This window comes from Stenella coeruleoalba (genome assembly GCF_951394435.1).
Source record: "Stenella coeruleoalba genome assembly, chromosome: 14".
Taxonomy (NCBI): domain Eukaryota; kingdom Metazoa; phylum Chordata; class Mammalia; order Artiodactyla; family Delphinidae; genus Stenella; species Stenella coeruleoalba.
In genome coordinates this window covers 49,536,622-49,550,828 of record NC_137160.1, presented here as the reverse complement: position 1 = coordinate 49,550,828, position 14,207 = coordinate 49,536,622, and the positions used below count along the sequence as shown (strand labels likewise).

Sequence of the window (14,207 nt, the reverse complement as noted above, 5' to 3'; positions counted from 1 at the left end):
TTGACCTAGAGACTGAGGTATTTTAAGACACTGAATTGAGACACGCAGTGAGCGGGGGGGTGTGCTCGGATCCGATGTGGTGATTGCCCCCACCTCCCTACCACGTTACTACTCAGCGCACGGCAGGCGCACTGCGCCGCAGTGACGCACACCAAGGGTCTGGTGCCTAAAACACATAACCAAGCAACCAACTCGGCTACCTCTGAACACCTGGCGCTGTGTTTAGCCCTGTAGACGATGCCAAAGGGATGGATTAACATAAAGACAAGACAGTCTCATGTGGGAATTTTATAATCTAGTTGGCAGGTTTAAGGGGCGGGGAGGACAAGGTGAGAGATTATATACGGAGCACCCGGTCAGTGCGGTAAGTCAGTGAATACTTACAGCAGAATGGATAGGTTGGAAACACATTCATGAGCTAAAGGGACAAGTGGTGTTAACCACAGATAAGTTTTTATCACTCACAAATCATTAAAAAATTTTTATTCAACCAGTACTTACTACCACACGTCTGACGGACAAAAGCTAGATTTCGGTTTTAGGCAGGTTCAAGTACCACAGTTAGTTACCATACTTAAGGATACTTTTGCAAATATCTTAGGACTATGAGCGTTTACCTACTCCTACCCTTTAGACTTCTAGTGGAACTGTCAAAATGGCCGTTCTGGGCATGAGGTGCTAGGATATTTTAGTGCACATGCACAGATAACATAATTAAGAGCTTAGCAGGCGAGCAGGCTAGAACTTGCATTTCTGATCATCCACTCATTTTACATGTTCAGTTTTATGATTAAACAAGTCACTATTTACATTATTCCTAACAGGTGCCGAAGATGACACTGTTTGAGCTGACCTTCACGGTGGAGTCTGCCACCAAGCGTAATATATCAATAAACTTCATGCAAGCATAAAACCTTGTCGCCTTGCTTATTTTATAATTTAGGCGGTGTACAAACATCTAAACACAACAGGTCCTAAATATTTTCAGACTTGTGATATGACACAATAGCATTTTCCAATGCTCATATACATTGTAAAAAAAAAAAACTTTCCACTCTAGCAATTTTCTACCAAGGTATTCCACTTAATAATTCTGTATTTGGCATTCACACCAAGTGAAGACAGTGGCACCTTGCTCTAATAAATACTGTATCTACCCAGAGAACAGTGAGTGCTAACTGCCTACTTAGCACGTGAGCCCGGGGGTGAGCTCTGGCCCTGGGGACCGTGGCAGCACAAGGACTTACTTTCGTGTAAGGACACCTGACAATTTGGCATCCTATTAAGTGCAGCATTAGAATATTTCAAAGTTTAAAAGAGACCACACTGTTTTGAACATTCTAAAGCCTTTATTTAGCATCAGGTAGATTATTTCATTATAACACTTGTTAACTTCAAGACAGCCATTAAAATAACTTACTGGCAGCTACCTAAGGCCCCCTGGAGCAATATCTCAGTCTGGGGTTGGGTAGATAAATACCGTAAGATTAATGTACCCCAATTAAAGGGGCAAAGCTACTGTACAAGTAGGTCTCCATACGTATCTTAAGTACACAGGTGCCTTGCAAACTTGAAATGCACAAGACCTCCTTTTATATAGTCTGATACTTATAATACATGAGTACAACTGAATTTCTCTGGTGGCATTTGCCACTGGGAGTTGAAGCATTTAAAAAGGTTTCTCATTATGTAATGATGGTGACTAAAATCTATATTTCTGGGGTATTTTTGTGAATTGCTAGGTTTTATACCTATTTTCAATTCAAACATGTACAACTCAAACATTTTAATTCTAACGACATTAGAACATTGTAAAAGTAAAATCAGAGCACTAAAATAAGCAAACGAAATACCTTTTCCAGTTTAGAATTTTCAAATCAGGAATCTCTCTTCTGAACACTCAGGCATTGTTTTTCTTTTTAGAGGTGGGAAGGGGTACAATTGAGAGGATTAGTAAGAAGAAAAGCCGTCTTCTCAATGCAGTCTTTACAAGATGGCATAACCTCTATATGAGCATATAAACATCATATAGGAGAATTCTAAACATTTCGAAGTTAAATCTAAAACATTCAAGCATGACAGCCTAAAAATATTCAAAATAACTTGATTTGGGTTACTATATAATTCCATAAAGCTAAAGTTACATTTAGGTATAAACCTTCAGTGAATACGGCAACAGCAACCATCAAAAAGCATATTCTCCAACAGTTTCCCATACCTCTAGATAAAACAGTATTCCAAATAAGCGTGTCGGGATAGCAAAATTACCCATTCTTCCAAAGACTTTCATCACCAGTATCCACCTTATGCCCTACTTTTGTTGGGTGAAATGCAAGTTATCATGAGAGGATTTTTTCTCTTTTCAAAAGATGAGTAGAAATCAAAGAAGAAAATTTTAAAACACAGGTTTAAGTCTTATCTGTAGATTAGCCAAATGCCCCAACTTGTCTATGTTTTAATAAATGTCAGGCAAATTGAAGTAGTTTCTGTCCCAGTAGCTGCCCGAGTAAAGCCAGTCCTGGGCTCCGCTGTAGGGATTAGGGCCTTGATGGAACCACCTGTTTAAAGAGGAAAGACAACAGTTATGGGGGAAACTCTTCCCGATCACAGGGTCCCTGCTGCTTCACTAGCTTGCAGACTCCCCTACTGCAGCGATTCACTTTGTCCTGTGAGTCAGGGATTTCCGAAGAGACTTTAAAGTGCTTTTACAGAGCACATATATAGAATAATTTTCCGAAATATGTAATGAGACCACCCAAAAGGTTTAAGGATTTTCCACAGCATTCAGCAACAGTACTTGTCTAATTGTTCACCTAGGCCCATTCCTTAAAAGCATTCTATTAAGCAATGGGGAATAAGGCATTAGAATACAGAAATTAACTTTTACCACTTACCTACAGTAACATGAAGGTGCCTGATTCAGAGTAAATGCCACCTCACCACCAAACTCTTAGTTTCATTTTACAAAGGAGGAGCTCAATGTCAGAGAAGTTAAATAACTTGCCCAAGCTAGTCACTGATATCAAAGTTGTTAAAGACCATGATTTGTCAAATATACTGTTACCCATAATCCACTGAAATTAATCTGATCCAGATCTTCCTGGGTCTTCATTTTCTCCATACTAACAGACATTCATAGGCTGCATCTAGATTTTAACATTTTTCAAATTCTAGAAAGAGCCGCCCTAATTTTGTTGCCCTTTAAAAAACAAGTCATGGGGCTTCCCTGGTCGTGCAGCGGTTAAGAATCCGCCTGCCAATGCAGGGGACACGGGTTCGAGCCCTGGTCCTGGAAGATCCTACATGCCGCGGAGCAACTAAGCCTGTGTGCCACAACTACTGAGCCTGCGCTCTAGAGCCCACGAGCCACAACTACTGAAGCCCACATGCCACAACTACTGAAGCCCGCACGCCCTAGAGCCCGTGCTCCGCAACAAGAGAAGTCACCACAATGAGAAGCCCGCGCACTGCAACGAAGAGTAGGCCCTGCGCGCCGAAACTAGAGAAAAGCCTGCACGCAGCAAAAAAGACCCAACACAGCCAAAAATAAATTCATAAAAATAAATAAATAAATAAATAACAAGTCATCCATTTTCCACATTCCCAGCTTCCTCTGGGTAATGGAAATGAAAAATTATTTGTTCAAATTTCAATTTGTATAACATTTTCTAATATGATTTAGTTTTCAGTAATATTTATGAAAACAGTTTCGTATGTCTTTGTCATTCTTTCCAAATAAATTGCCTCTAAAAATATTTAACAATTAGAGTGAGCTTAGATTTGTTTGGTAAGTCCCAAGTGGTCCTATTAATCACTGCAGCAGCACTAAAAACCCTAAGACACAAAAAATGCTTCAGATGAGGCTAATTCCTTGAAGACTGATATAGTAAATGCCCACTAGGCCAGATCTTCTAGAATATTACATATATTATTTTGCTTTGGGGACTTTTCCCTAATTAGAAAAATTAGAAGTCTACTTTAAATGATCAAGATATGTGTGTTTCAGACTTTGGTAACCAAGCTGGAAATACTTTAAGGAACCACTGTTTGATCAAAGTCACAGAATTTTTGTCTAATATGAAGTATATAATTTTACTCCTTTTGGTCTCAAAAGTCCACGTAGTAAAAGCACTTTTGTAGTCAGGCTTAGTAAAATCAAGCACTTCAGAAAATCAGGCAAATCAAAATCAAGGTAACCAAAAAAAATTCTAAAAATTAACCAAGCCTCAGGCCTGTGCCACAGGATTTCTTCCATACAAAGTGGACAACTGGAAAGTCAAGTGCAAAGAGACTGTGCAGAACAGTAGATTCAATAGCAAAGAATGTCTTTTTGTTCACACACAAGCCAAGTGCTCTAAAGGCCATGTCTGCAAGGCCTCCCTTCGGGGAGCACTCCTTGGAGAGAGTTGCAACATGGCACGAAAGATGAGCACCTCGGATCTGAAGGTCTGATACCAGGGATTAGAGTTTCTCTCAACATCTAGTCTCTTAATTTCCAGCACTCACGTCTGGGAAACTCTGCTGCCATCAGTGTACCCCCCTCCACATACAAAAAAGTCCATGCTGTCTTTTCAAAGTCTTATTAAACATTTTAGGCAAGCAGAGGCAAAAGAAAAGGAGGGAGGGGGGTGAGGAGATGTCCTTGTTCTTTGTGACCCTTTAGTCAATGTTTCTGAGTCTACAGAGTCCATGGGTCTGTATCAGTAAAATAACATTAGATAAAATATTAATTCTGCACGATGCTTGCATTGGGGGAAGAGATGACGTCATCAAACTTTTTTGGCCTCACCACCCGCCTTCTCTTCAAATCCTGTGTCTATCGCCAGTCCCCCCACTTTCTCCCCACATAACCCCACTTATTAAGGTCTCTGGGCTCCTCTAGGAAAACAGGGCAGGATCACAAGCAGCCACTTCCATATGCAGGAACCACAGTTTAAAGCCTGAAAAATCCCAAAGCTGGAACTCTTTTCAAATGAGTGAAACTGGTGTCAACAGGAAAGCCAGCTTTTAGTGTGGAAGAACTGGGGACAGGTTACACAATAAGGTTCTGGGTTTGATTTCTGAGGGCTGGTTTCAGCTCTACCTGGCAGAACATGCTCCTTTACAAACTGCCCCATCCCCGCCCCGACACAAACGGAACCACGCCGTTCAAAAAGCACGTGATCAGCCAGGAGTAGACCCAGTCAGTGAACGCCACCTCTCACACTACTGGAAAAAGACTCCAAGCACATATTCATTTGGACAAAGGGTCAGTAGGGTCATTTTTAAGGTCTGTATATTCATATAAGAACTACTGGTGCTAAGAGACAGCAGTGGAAGCAAGCACGTGCAAGGCTCCAAAGTGGAGCTCACAAACGTAGCTTCTGGTTTTTATTTCAGGCTAACACAGAGCTGTCTAAAGCTCCTTACTTTCTGCACGTAGGACTTTACCTGACAGTAATACTTTTCTCTTACTTTGCACACTTGAAAATGTGGCCAGAAAAATAAAGGAGTTAATAATCAGAAATAGGGAATCCCCTGGTGGTCCAGTGGTTAGGACTTGGGGCTCTCACTGCCGTGGGCCCGGGATTCAATTCCCTGGTTGGGGAACTAAAATCCCGCAAGCTGTGCGCTGTGGCCAACAAAAGAAAACAAATTAGAAATACAGTACAAAGTGGGTTTTCCGCAGAAGAGACTAGAAACAATGATTAAAATCTATCAAATCTTTTCAGAAGGGATTGCAGGAAGGCAATGTGCTTTTGGTTTTTGTGGTTCTTTCTAATCATGGTCTGCGGCATACTTGTCCTTGAGCGAGTCTCTTAAATGAAATACACCAGCATTTGGTTTCTTCACATACAACGAGGGGACTTCCAGACTAATGGCTTTCTAGTGGTTTCCCAGATCCTGTGTGTGTGTGTGGGAGGGAGAAGGCGAGCCCTACCGCTCAGCTCCCACCCGAGCAGCCTGGTGGCCATGTGTTTTATATTTGTAGATTCTTTACGTGTTCGTTGGCAAAAAAGATTTTGATGCTAACAAAAAAGTCCAAAAACCACTGGACTAGATGCTATCTAAGGTCATTTCTAGTTCTAATAACTGTGTAAGACGCAAAAGGGCTACCAAAAAATATCTACTAAACGGCTTGTGAAATTATGCCCATATTGGCTCTGAAATTTATTTAATAACTTTGAATAATGGGACAACAGTTTCTATTACATAATATAAATGTAGAAAATGTTTTTATTCTATTCCTATTTACAAGAGATTCTATTACTCAATACAAGTGACTAAGTAACTCCTGATTCTTAAAAAGAACAAACTTTCAAAACTCGCAAATTTTATTGCCCAGTTTCTGTTGCTGAATGGAATCCAAGATGTCACTTTAACAAATCGTATTTCCAGGACATGTCAAGTCCCTTGTGTTTGGAAGAGTAAAGGCATTGTCTAAATATTCGTGATACATGATATATGTAATAAGCTAATGGCCCTGTAATTTACTCATATATGAGCAAATGGCTCTGAACCTATTTCATGCCAAAATCTGTAACTCTGCCTTCCCTCTTAAAAATAGAAGAGACAGTGTTCTGCTGGATAAGAAGGAAAGATAGTTTGTGTAACTGACACTTACCTGTGGTAATTGTGTAGGAACATTTTAACCTTACCTTCCAAACAGTCCCTTCTCTTTGCACACATGCGGCCCTTTCAGCTTGAACTTAGCCAGTGGAAAATACTTGACAACTCACAGGGCACAGTGAGCCAGGCTCTGCAGTCCCCCGTCTGCCAGCCCCCCCCACCCCAAGCTCCTCATCGCACCTCGTCTTCCAGTCCTCCTCCAACTTGGACCTGTTCTTGCGGGCCGCTCTTTGTTTCTCCTCAAGTCGCTTTTTTTCTTCACTAGCTTGATCTAGAATCAGCACAGCAGTGAAAACCGTTACTCTACACGTAGAGACTGCCCGGCACAGCACTCAGTACCATCACTTTACGGAGTCAGGTATCAGCACATCTCCATCTTATCAGAACATGAACACCACAAAATTTATCCTGTCAAAAATTTTTTTTTTTTTTTTTTTTGAGGTACGCAGGCCTCTCACTGTTGTGGCCTCTCCCGTTGCGGAGCACAGGCTCCAGACGTGCAGGCTCAGCGGCCATGGCTCACGGGCCTAGCCGCTCCGTGGCATGTGGGATCTTCCCGGACCGGGGCACGAACCTGTGTCCCCTGCATCGGCAGGCGGATTCTCAACCACTGCGCCACCAGGGAAGCCCTATCCTGTCAAAATTTTAACATATCCCCAGGTTCGCACTCAACACCCAGTCCTCTCCTACAGCTTTTGCCCTTGACAACCTCTGCATTTACCCAAGGTGCCGGCTTACTCTTAAGGCCAAAAAAAAATCATGTTAAAATGCTTCAGTGAAAACTTGGGTGGAAAAACTGAATACACGTGAAAATTTTCTAAATTCTTAGCGAGACCTCACAGAGCTCCTCCAGATTCCGTTCGTAAGAAATTCTAACCGTTTTCCAAAGCGCTGTCGCACTGTCTCACGGATAATTCACAGGGAGGGTCAGTGTTTAGTTAGAGCAGGTTTCTCAGCCTCAGCCCTGCTGACACGCTGCACCCCATGATTCTTCGTAGGGGGCTGTCCTGGGCACGGCAGGACGTTAGCAGCACCCAGGCCCCCATCCACTAGATGCCAGCAGCAGTTCCCCAGATGTTTCAGCCAAAGTCTCTAGACTCGGCCACACGTCCCCTGGAGGAAAAACTGCCCCCATTCTGAGAACCACTGAATAAGAAGAAATTTAACAGCACAAAATAAAATGTCAGAATTAACCAAGGCCAAGCACTTCTTTGAGGCTCACAAGGTGCTATTTAAATTCTGAAATATGTAGTGAAATAACTAGTCAGAATGTAGTTAAAAGTTGATAAATGTGGTATTATTGTCCCAAATTCTCCTCTGATATGTCAGATATGCCTCTGGCCGTATGTATTACATTAAATTAGGGAGTATCACTGAGACAATGAAATATGAGCGGCTGAGGTCCACCTCAGATTCCCAAATTTTAAACCAAAGTTTCTGAATCTAAATTGAATTTTAATTAAAAAAAAAAATCTCTAGAGACTTCCCTGGTGGTGCAGTGGTTAAGCCTTCACCCTCTCAATGCAAGGGGCCCGGGTTCCACCCCTGGTCGGGGAACTACATCCCACCTGCCGCAACTAAGGAGCCCACGTGCCGCAACTAAGACCCGGAGCAACCAAATAAATAAATACTTTAAAAAAAAGTCTCTAAGAGAGACTAAAGATGGTTGTGCTAACATAGTAAAGTGCTGACAGTAACCAGGAGTAAAACAAACCACCCTCCTCAAAGAAATCAATCTTCACTGGTGCCGCCATCAGGTGCTGGTTACCTATTTCCCCATTTTCCATGGCTCTGATGTCAGGACGTAGCCTGCAGTCTGTCTTAGGAATCACACCCTCCATTTCCTTGTCTACTTCATTCAAAACCATTGCAAAGCTAGTAAAATTATACATCTGAAAAGAAGAAAATGTTCAAATTAACATATACCGGGGCATAACGCAGAATGAAACCCTGAAGGCAGAAACAGTTGACCATGACCCCCTGTTCTGTGGTGACAACGGTCTTTCTCAGACCACACATCTCAGTGTTTTCACCCAAGTCTGTGCCACCTGTGGGAATCTGTCTCAAAGAAAGCCCCACAGCAGGCCTCCCAGCATGAATATCTTCCACCACCATCACCTCGAAGGAGAGATACAAGCAAACCCAACATTCTCTGTTCTTCACTTAAATCCTTACTTGCTAGATCTGGCTGCACCACCTTGCATTTAACGACAGTCAGTCTTGCCCCTCAGTAATTGTTAAGGAAGCCCCCCAAAGCCTCACGCCAAGGCGTCCTGGCCAGCCAGACACCAGGAGGCCTGGGCGGCACGAATGCCCCGTCCCGGGTTAGAAGCCACAGAGGGACGACTTAGGAGCTTTTGATGACCACCCGCCTCCTCCTGGTCCCGCCTGGGCCGGGGGAAAAGCACCGTCAGAGCCCAGTAAACAGGAGGCCGCACTCAGCACGCCCAGCCTCACCTGGGTCGAATTGGGAGGCCGCGGGGCTATTCGCCACAGGAGAACGCTCCCAGGAATGACAAACACACTCTCGGAATCTGGCATTGGCATTTCGTCTGACTCCTCAGAAGCGCTCATCTAGAAGAACCAACAGATGAACAAATGTTTTCAAAAGAATATACTTACAAATTGTAAAATAAACACCGCTGACTGCACAGCATTAGGATGTAACTGTACGAGGGCCGGGGCACCATGACTTTCTCGTTCTCACATCCTCACCTTTCAACACAGGCCAGGGAGCCAATAAACGCAGGCCTAGTGAGTAAGCACTGCGAGCCTCGTGAGCCTTATGTGTGGTCTCATTTAGGGTTCTGTGCATTCAAGCCATTACCATCACCATCATCATGCCTTTACTATCATGTTGTAATATTTTTAAAGTTTTTTTTTAAAGCCAAAATAACTCACTTAAGTATTGACTGGAACATTATGAGAGCAAGAAAAGATTAAATTCTTGGAGCATTTAACTAAATTTATCAACAACACAAACCAGTAGGGATCCTGAAAGCATTCTATAAAAAGAGGATTTAAAACGATGTAAGGCTAGGGGCTTCCCTGGTGGCTCACTGGTTAAGAATCCGCCTGCCAATGCAGGGCACATGGGTTTGAGCCCTGGTCCGGGAAGATCCCACATGCCGCGGAGCAACTAAGCCCGTGCGCCACAACTACTGAGCCTGCGCTCTAAAGCCTGCGAGCGACAACTGCTGAGCCCGAGTGCCACAACTACTGAAGCTGATACTACACAACAAGAGAAGCCACCACAATGAGGAGCCCACACACAGCAACGAAGACCCAACACAGCCAAAAATAAATAAATAAATTTATAGTCAATCAATCAATCAATCAATGAAAAAGATGTAAGGCTAAAAAAGAAACTAACATTTCCTCTGGTTGCACGCCCCCCCCCACACCCAACCTGGCAGAGCTGCTAGCAGCTCTCTGTATATTTAGTCCTTACGTAATAAACTCAAAGTTTTTTTTAATAATTTTTAAAAAATATTTATTTTTAATTTATTTATTTCTGGCTGTGTTGGGTCTTCATTGCTGCACGCGGGCTTTTTCTAGTTGCAGCGAGCAGGGGCTACTCTTTGTTGCAGTGCGCGGGCTTCTCATTGTGGTGGCTTCTCTTGTTGCAGAGCACGGGCTCTAGATGCGCAGGCTTCAGTAGTTGTGGCTCGTGGGCTCAGTAGTTGTGGCTCACGGGCTCTAGAGCGCAGGCTCAGTAGTTGTGGTGCACGGGCTTAGTTGTTCTGCGGCATGTGGGATCTTCCCAGACCAGGGTTCGATCCCGTGTCCCCTGCATTGGCAGGCGGATTCTTAACCACTGTGCCACCAGGGAAGCCCACCCATAAAATTTTATATATAAAGAATTTAAGCCTTTGGAAGGCTAAGTCATATTCCCAATGTCACAGTTACCAAATCTAGAACTACTGGCTGAGATATTCAACTTTAAAAACAGCAGCAGGGAAGGGACAACACTGGTGACAAGCTCCCCCAAGGCATTTAAATACGCTCGGGAACATCAGAAATCCACGGTGGCCGATGCCCACGGGAGGCAAGAGTAGACACAGGGTGAGCATGAGGCTGACTTCTCTCTCCAAGGGGCAAGGCCGTTTTTCTACAAAGATTGACCGGGGATTTTCGGGACATGAGGGAGATTTTCTGGAATTTCGCCAAGGCCCTCCTCTGCCACCTCCCACCTCTGTAAAAGGAGGACGAGGCCATGTCTTCGCCAAGCTGCCTTGTGCTGGCTGAGCCACCGCCCAGGAGTTCGGGTTGGGGCCTGGTATCCTGGAGCATTCCCTCTCCAGCCCCGTCAGTCTTGGGGTCACTGCAGAGAAGCGTCAGTGCAACCCCCGGAAGGAAGGAGAAGCAGCGGAGACCCAGGTGGAGGAGGAAAGTGGACTGTGCCCAGAGATGGAGGCAGAGGGAGGGGAGAAGGGCCCAGCCAGGGAAACACCACTGCCGTCAACTGCACCAGCTGCTCTGCCTCCGGGACCCCGGTAACCGGTTTACAAAGAAAGCCACTCAGACATACACCTTCTGTTTTTGAGGAAGGTTAGGGGCTTCCTAAACTCTTGCATGTGTAAGAGTCACCTGAAGGGTCCCAGAGAGCTCGACACGGTGGGGCGAGGGGAGCCGGAAGCTCTGAGATGGTGCTTCGGTGGCCGGTGTGATGCTCAGAGCAGACGGGGGGCCTGAGCTGTCCTCACCAGGAACCCCAGACCTCCGTCAACTCATCTGACATGTGGGTGCTATTGCTGTACCCATTTTATAAATGAAGGTGCTGAGGCGGAGAGAGGGTGGGAATCTGCCCGAGACTGAACCACTCAGAAGTGGGAGAAGCGGGATTCTAAGCAGAGCTCGTGCTCTGAATCGTGATGTCCGTTACTGGAAAGGCATCAGTCCTCCAACGCTTCCTGTCCAAATAGGTACAAGCTCTCTTTAGCTCAGTCTGCTGAGAGGTCCAGCCTCCCGGGGCCCTGTGACGAAAACCTGTGGCCTCACATGGGGAGAGTCTAACGTTAAACTGTCCCGTTAGGAGAACGCTTAGTAAGAGGAGGACAGCCGTCCAGGAATGAATCCCTTAACTGCGATGCTCTCAGCTTCAGGGATCTCGGATACAAAAGGGCAACACAACTGCTGCAAGCATGAAAACGTATGTGATCATTCTGGGTGAAATTTCAAATATTCAAATGATCTCAACTGCTAATGCACATAAACAGAAAGGAGGACAAGGACATTGGTCTAAGATGAACTCCAACTTTCCAAAGCAATGTTGAGTTCTATGCCGCGTGTATAACTGCATGGTACACACCCGTACTCCACGGGAGATTATGTCAAACATTCGCTACCAAGGCGGATAACTGGTTCATTAAGAAGGTTCAAGGAGAAAAATTACATGCATTAGCACCAAGCATAAGAGGTCACACTGTGACCCGCTAACAGGCCACCTCCAAAAGGATTAGTACAAATTTAAAGAGTCCCGTGATTCCTTCGATGCCACCTTCCGGGATGTTCACCTGTTTGCTGTTCTTCTTCTCTTCAGTGTTTTTCTTATCATTTTTTTTGTAAGCATCAAATGTGGCAGGGTCAACACTGTACAAACATTCTGTCCACTTCCCATAGAGGGCACAGAGCTTCTTTTTGCTGTCAAGAGAAACCGATGTTTAGCCAGCAATTAAACCAGCGTTTTGCTGTAACTGAATATTACTATAAAGATGCTTACAAATCAGATTCTTTAAAGAAATAAATATTTCCTTGCAGAAGAAAGAGTTTTTCAATTTACTGAAATGCTTGTTTCCTAGGTAATGGCAGATTTTAATAACACTTTATTTAGTGAACGACACCTATACCAGTCAGCATTTAAAATGGAAACTTTACCTTTTATCTTGAATGTAGCCTTCAACTTTGTGTAACTCCTTACCAAAAAGGCCGCATGGCTTAAAATTCAACACACATTTGTCCGCAGTCCTGTAAAGGAGATAGTGAGCTCAGGTTACCATTCAACACAGAAGCCACTAGAGAGAACAGTGACTGTTAAAACCTTTCTCATAGCAGCTGCTGCTTACTGACTTCCTAACGCATGCCGGGCTCCACACAGAGAGCATCATAATTAACCCATAATCAGTACTGGACCCACCACGGAGAAAATGTAAAGCAAGGTTCATAAAAAATAAGGGACTTGTTGTTATGGAATGAATGTTTGCCCACCAAATTCATGTAGTGAAGCCCTAGTCGCCCACGCGAGGGTATTTAGGGGTAATTAGGTCATAAGGGTGGAACCCTCATGAATGGGATCAGTGTTCTTCTAAGAAGAGATACGGGGAGATGATCGTTCCCTCTGCCATACAACGATTTGAGAAAATGGCCAACTTCAAACCAGGAAGAGGGCCTTCACCTAGCATTAAATCTGCCAGCACCCTGACCGGGACTTCCCAGCCTCCAGAACCATGAGAAATAAACGTCTGCTGTTGAAGCCACTCGGCCCATGGCGCTCTGTTACAACAGCCCGAGCCAACTAGGACACTGGCCTAAGGTCACAGAGTAGGATTTGAACCCAACTCTTCTCAACTTTCGTGTTTCTCCTGCCACCCATCCCCACGTGAACAATGCAAACTAATCAGGATCAGCAAAATGAGCTGAAGGAGGCGGGAATGAACATTCCCCAAGGCTGCAGAAGCTCTGAGTTCCCCAGTCTCCCCTAATCAGAAACTTTAACATAAAATCTGTTCATTAAATAGATGGGCTTTATTTACTCCAGAGCTATACTGCCTGGTTCTTAAATCATCATCAGGCTGTACTAGAACGTTTTTAAAAAGACTACTGGCACCCTCTGATGACGACTGAAGGGACAGGGGAGGAGGACGAAGCATCTCACTTGTGGTTTGTGATCTCCACGTTGCCGTACTGCTCAATCCAGAGCTTCCCCACAATGATGTTATGTACACAGCAGGTAGGATTTGTCCACGTATATGCTTCATTGTGTCTAGAGAGCAAAAAGAAAACCAAAGCCCAGAAAAATAAGTGAGAAGTGTTACTCTGTTTAAAAAGTGCATTTGCCTCAAACGCTATTACTCAGGATAACACATCAGACTGCTGGAGATGACTAAACTCTAAGACCGTAAAAACTCTGCTGGTGTTAATCACAGTAAAATAGGTATCATCTGACTCCTCTTACTGTTTCTTAAAAGGATACAAAAGCTTAAGAAAAAAATTCTATCTTTCTACCAAACTCCAAATTAAACTATGTACATAATCATCTTAAGCATTCAAAAGTTTGGTGAAAACATAATAAACAAAATTAAATTAGAAGTAGAAAACAGTCTATTTAGTACTTTCTAGTTCACCGAAGGGAAAAACTTGTGTATGTGAATAAGCTCCAATTTTACACATCCTTTGCTTTTGAAAACATTCGTTTTACATCTTCGTACATTTATGTCTCAATTTATTTTTAATTTACAAACAGTAAAATTCACTTTTCTTGGTGTATCTAGTTCTGTGAGTTTTAGTGCATGTGTAGATCTTTGTAACTACAACTATAATCACAATATAGAACAATTCCATCACACCATCCACAAATTCGCTCATGCTGCCCCTCTATG

The 14,207-nt window shown here is 43.8% G+C and overlaps 1 protein-coding gene across 15 annotated transcripts in view; it reads right to left on the bottom strand.

The window, feature by feature from the left end:
* Window positions 1–3: 3 nt before the first annotated feature.
* The window catches only part of OSBPL1A (oxysterol binding protein like 1A), a 210,464-nt gene continuing 196,260 nt past the window's right edge, over window positions 4–14,207 (bottom strand). For 5 of the 15 annotated variants that reach the window (XM_079942355.1, XM_079942356.1, XM_079942358.1 and 2 more), the window contains 7 exons: window positions 13,484–13,591; window positions 12,487–12,576; window positions 12,126–12,252; window positions 9,067–9,183; window positions 8,378–8,501; window positions 6,790–6,880; window positions 4–2,558 (listed from right to left, as the gene is read on the bottom strand). In XM_079942355.1, coding sequence (XP_079798481.1) covers window positions 2,456–2,558; window positions 6,790–6,880; window positions 8,378–8,501; window positions 9,067–9,183; window positions 12,126–12,252; window positions 12,487–12,576; window positions 13,484–13,591 — 760 coding nt within the window. In that variant the 3' untranslated portion in view covers window positions 4–2,455. The remainder of the gene's footprint in view (window positions 2,559–6,789; window positions 6,881–8,377; window positions 8,502–9,066; window positions 9,184–12,125; window positions 12,253–12,486; window positions 12,577–13,483; window positions 13,592–14,207) is intronic. The other 10 variants (XM_079942363.1, XM_079942365.1, XM_079942366.1 and 7 more) reach the window with 4 other exon arrangements.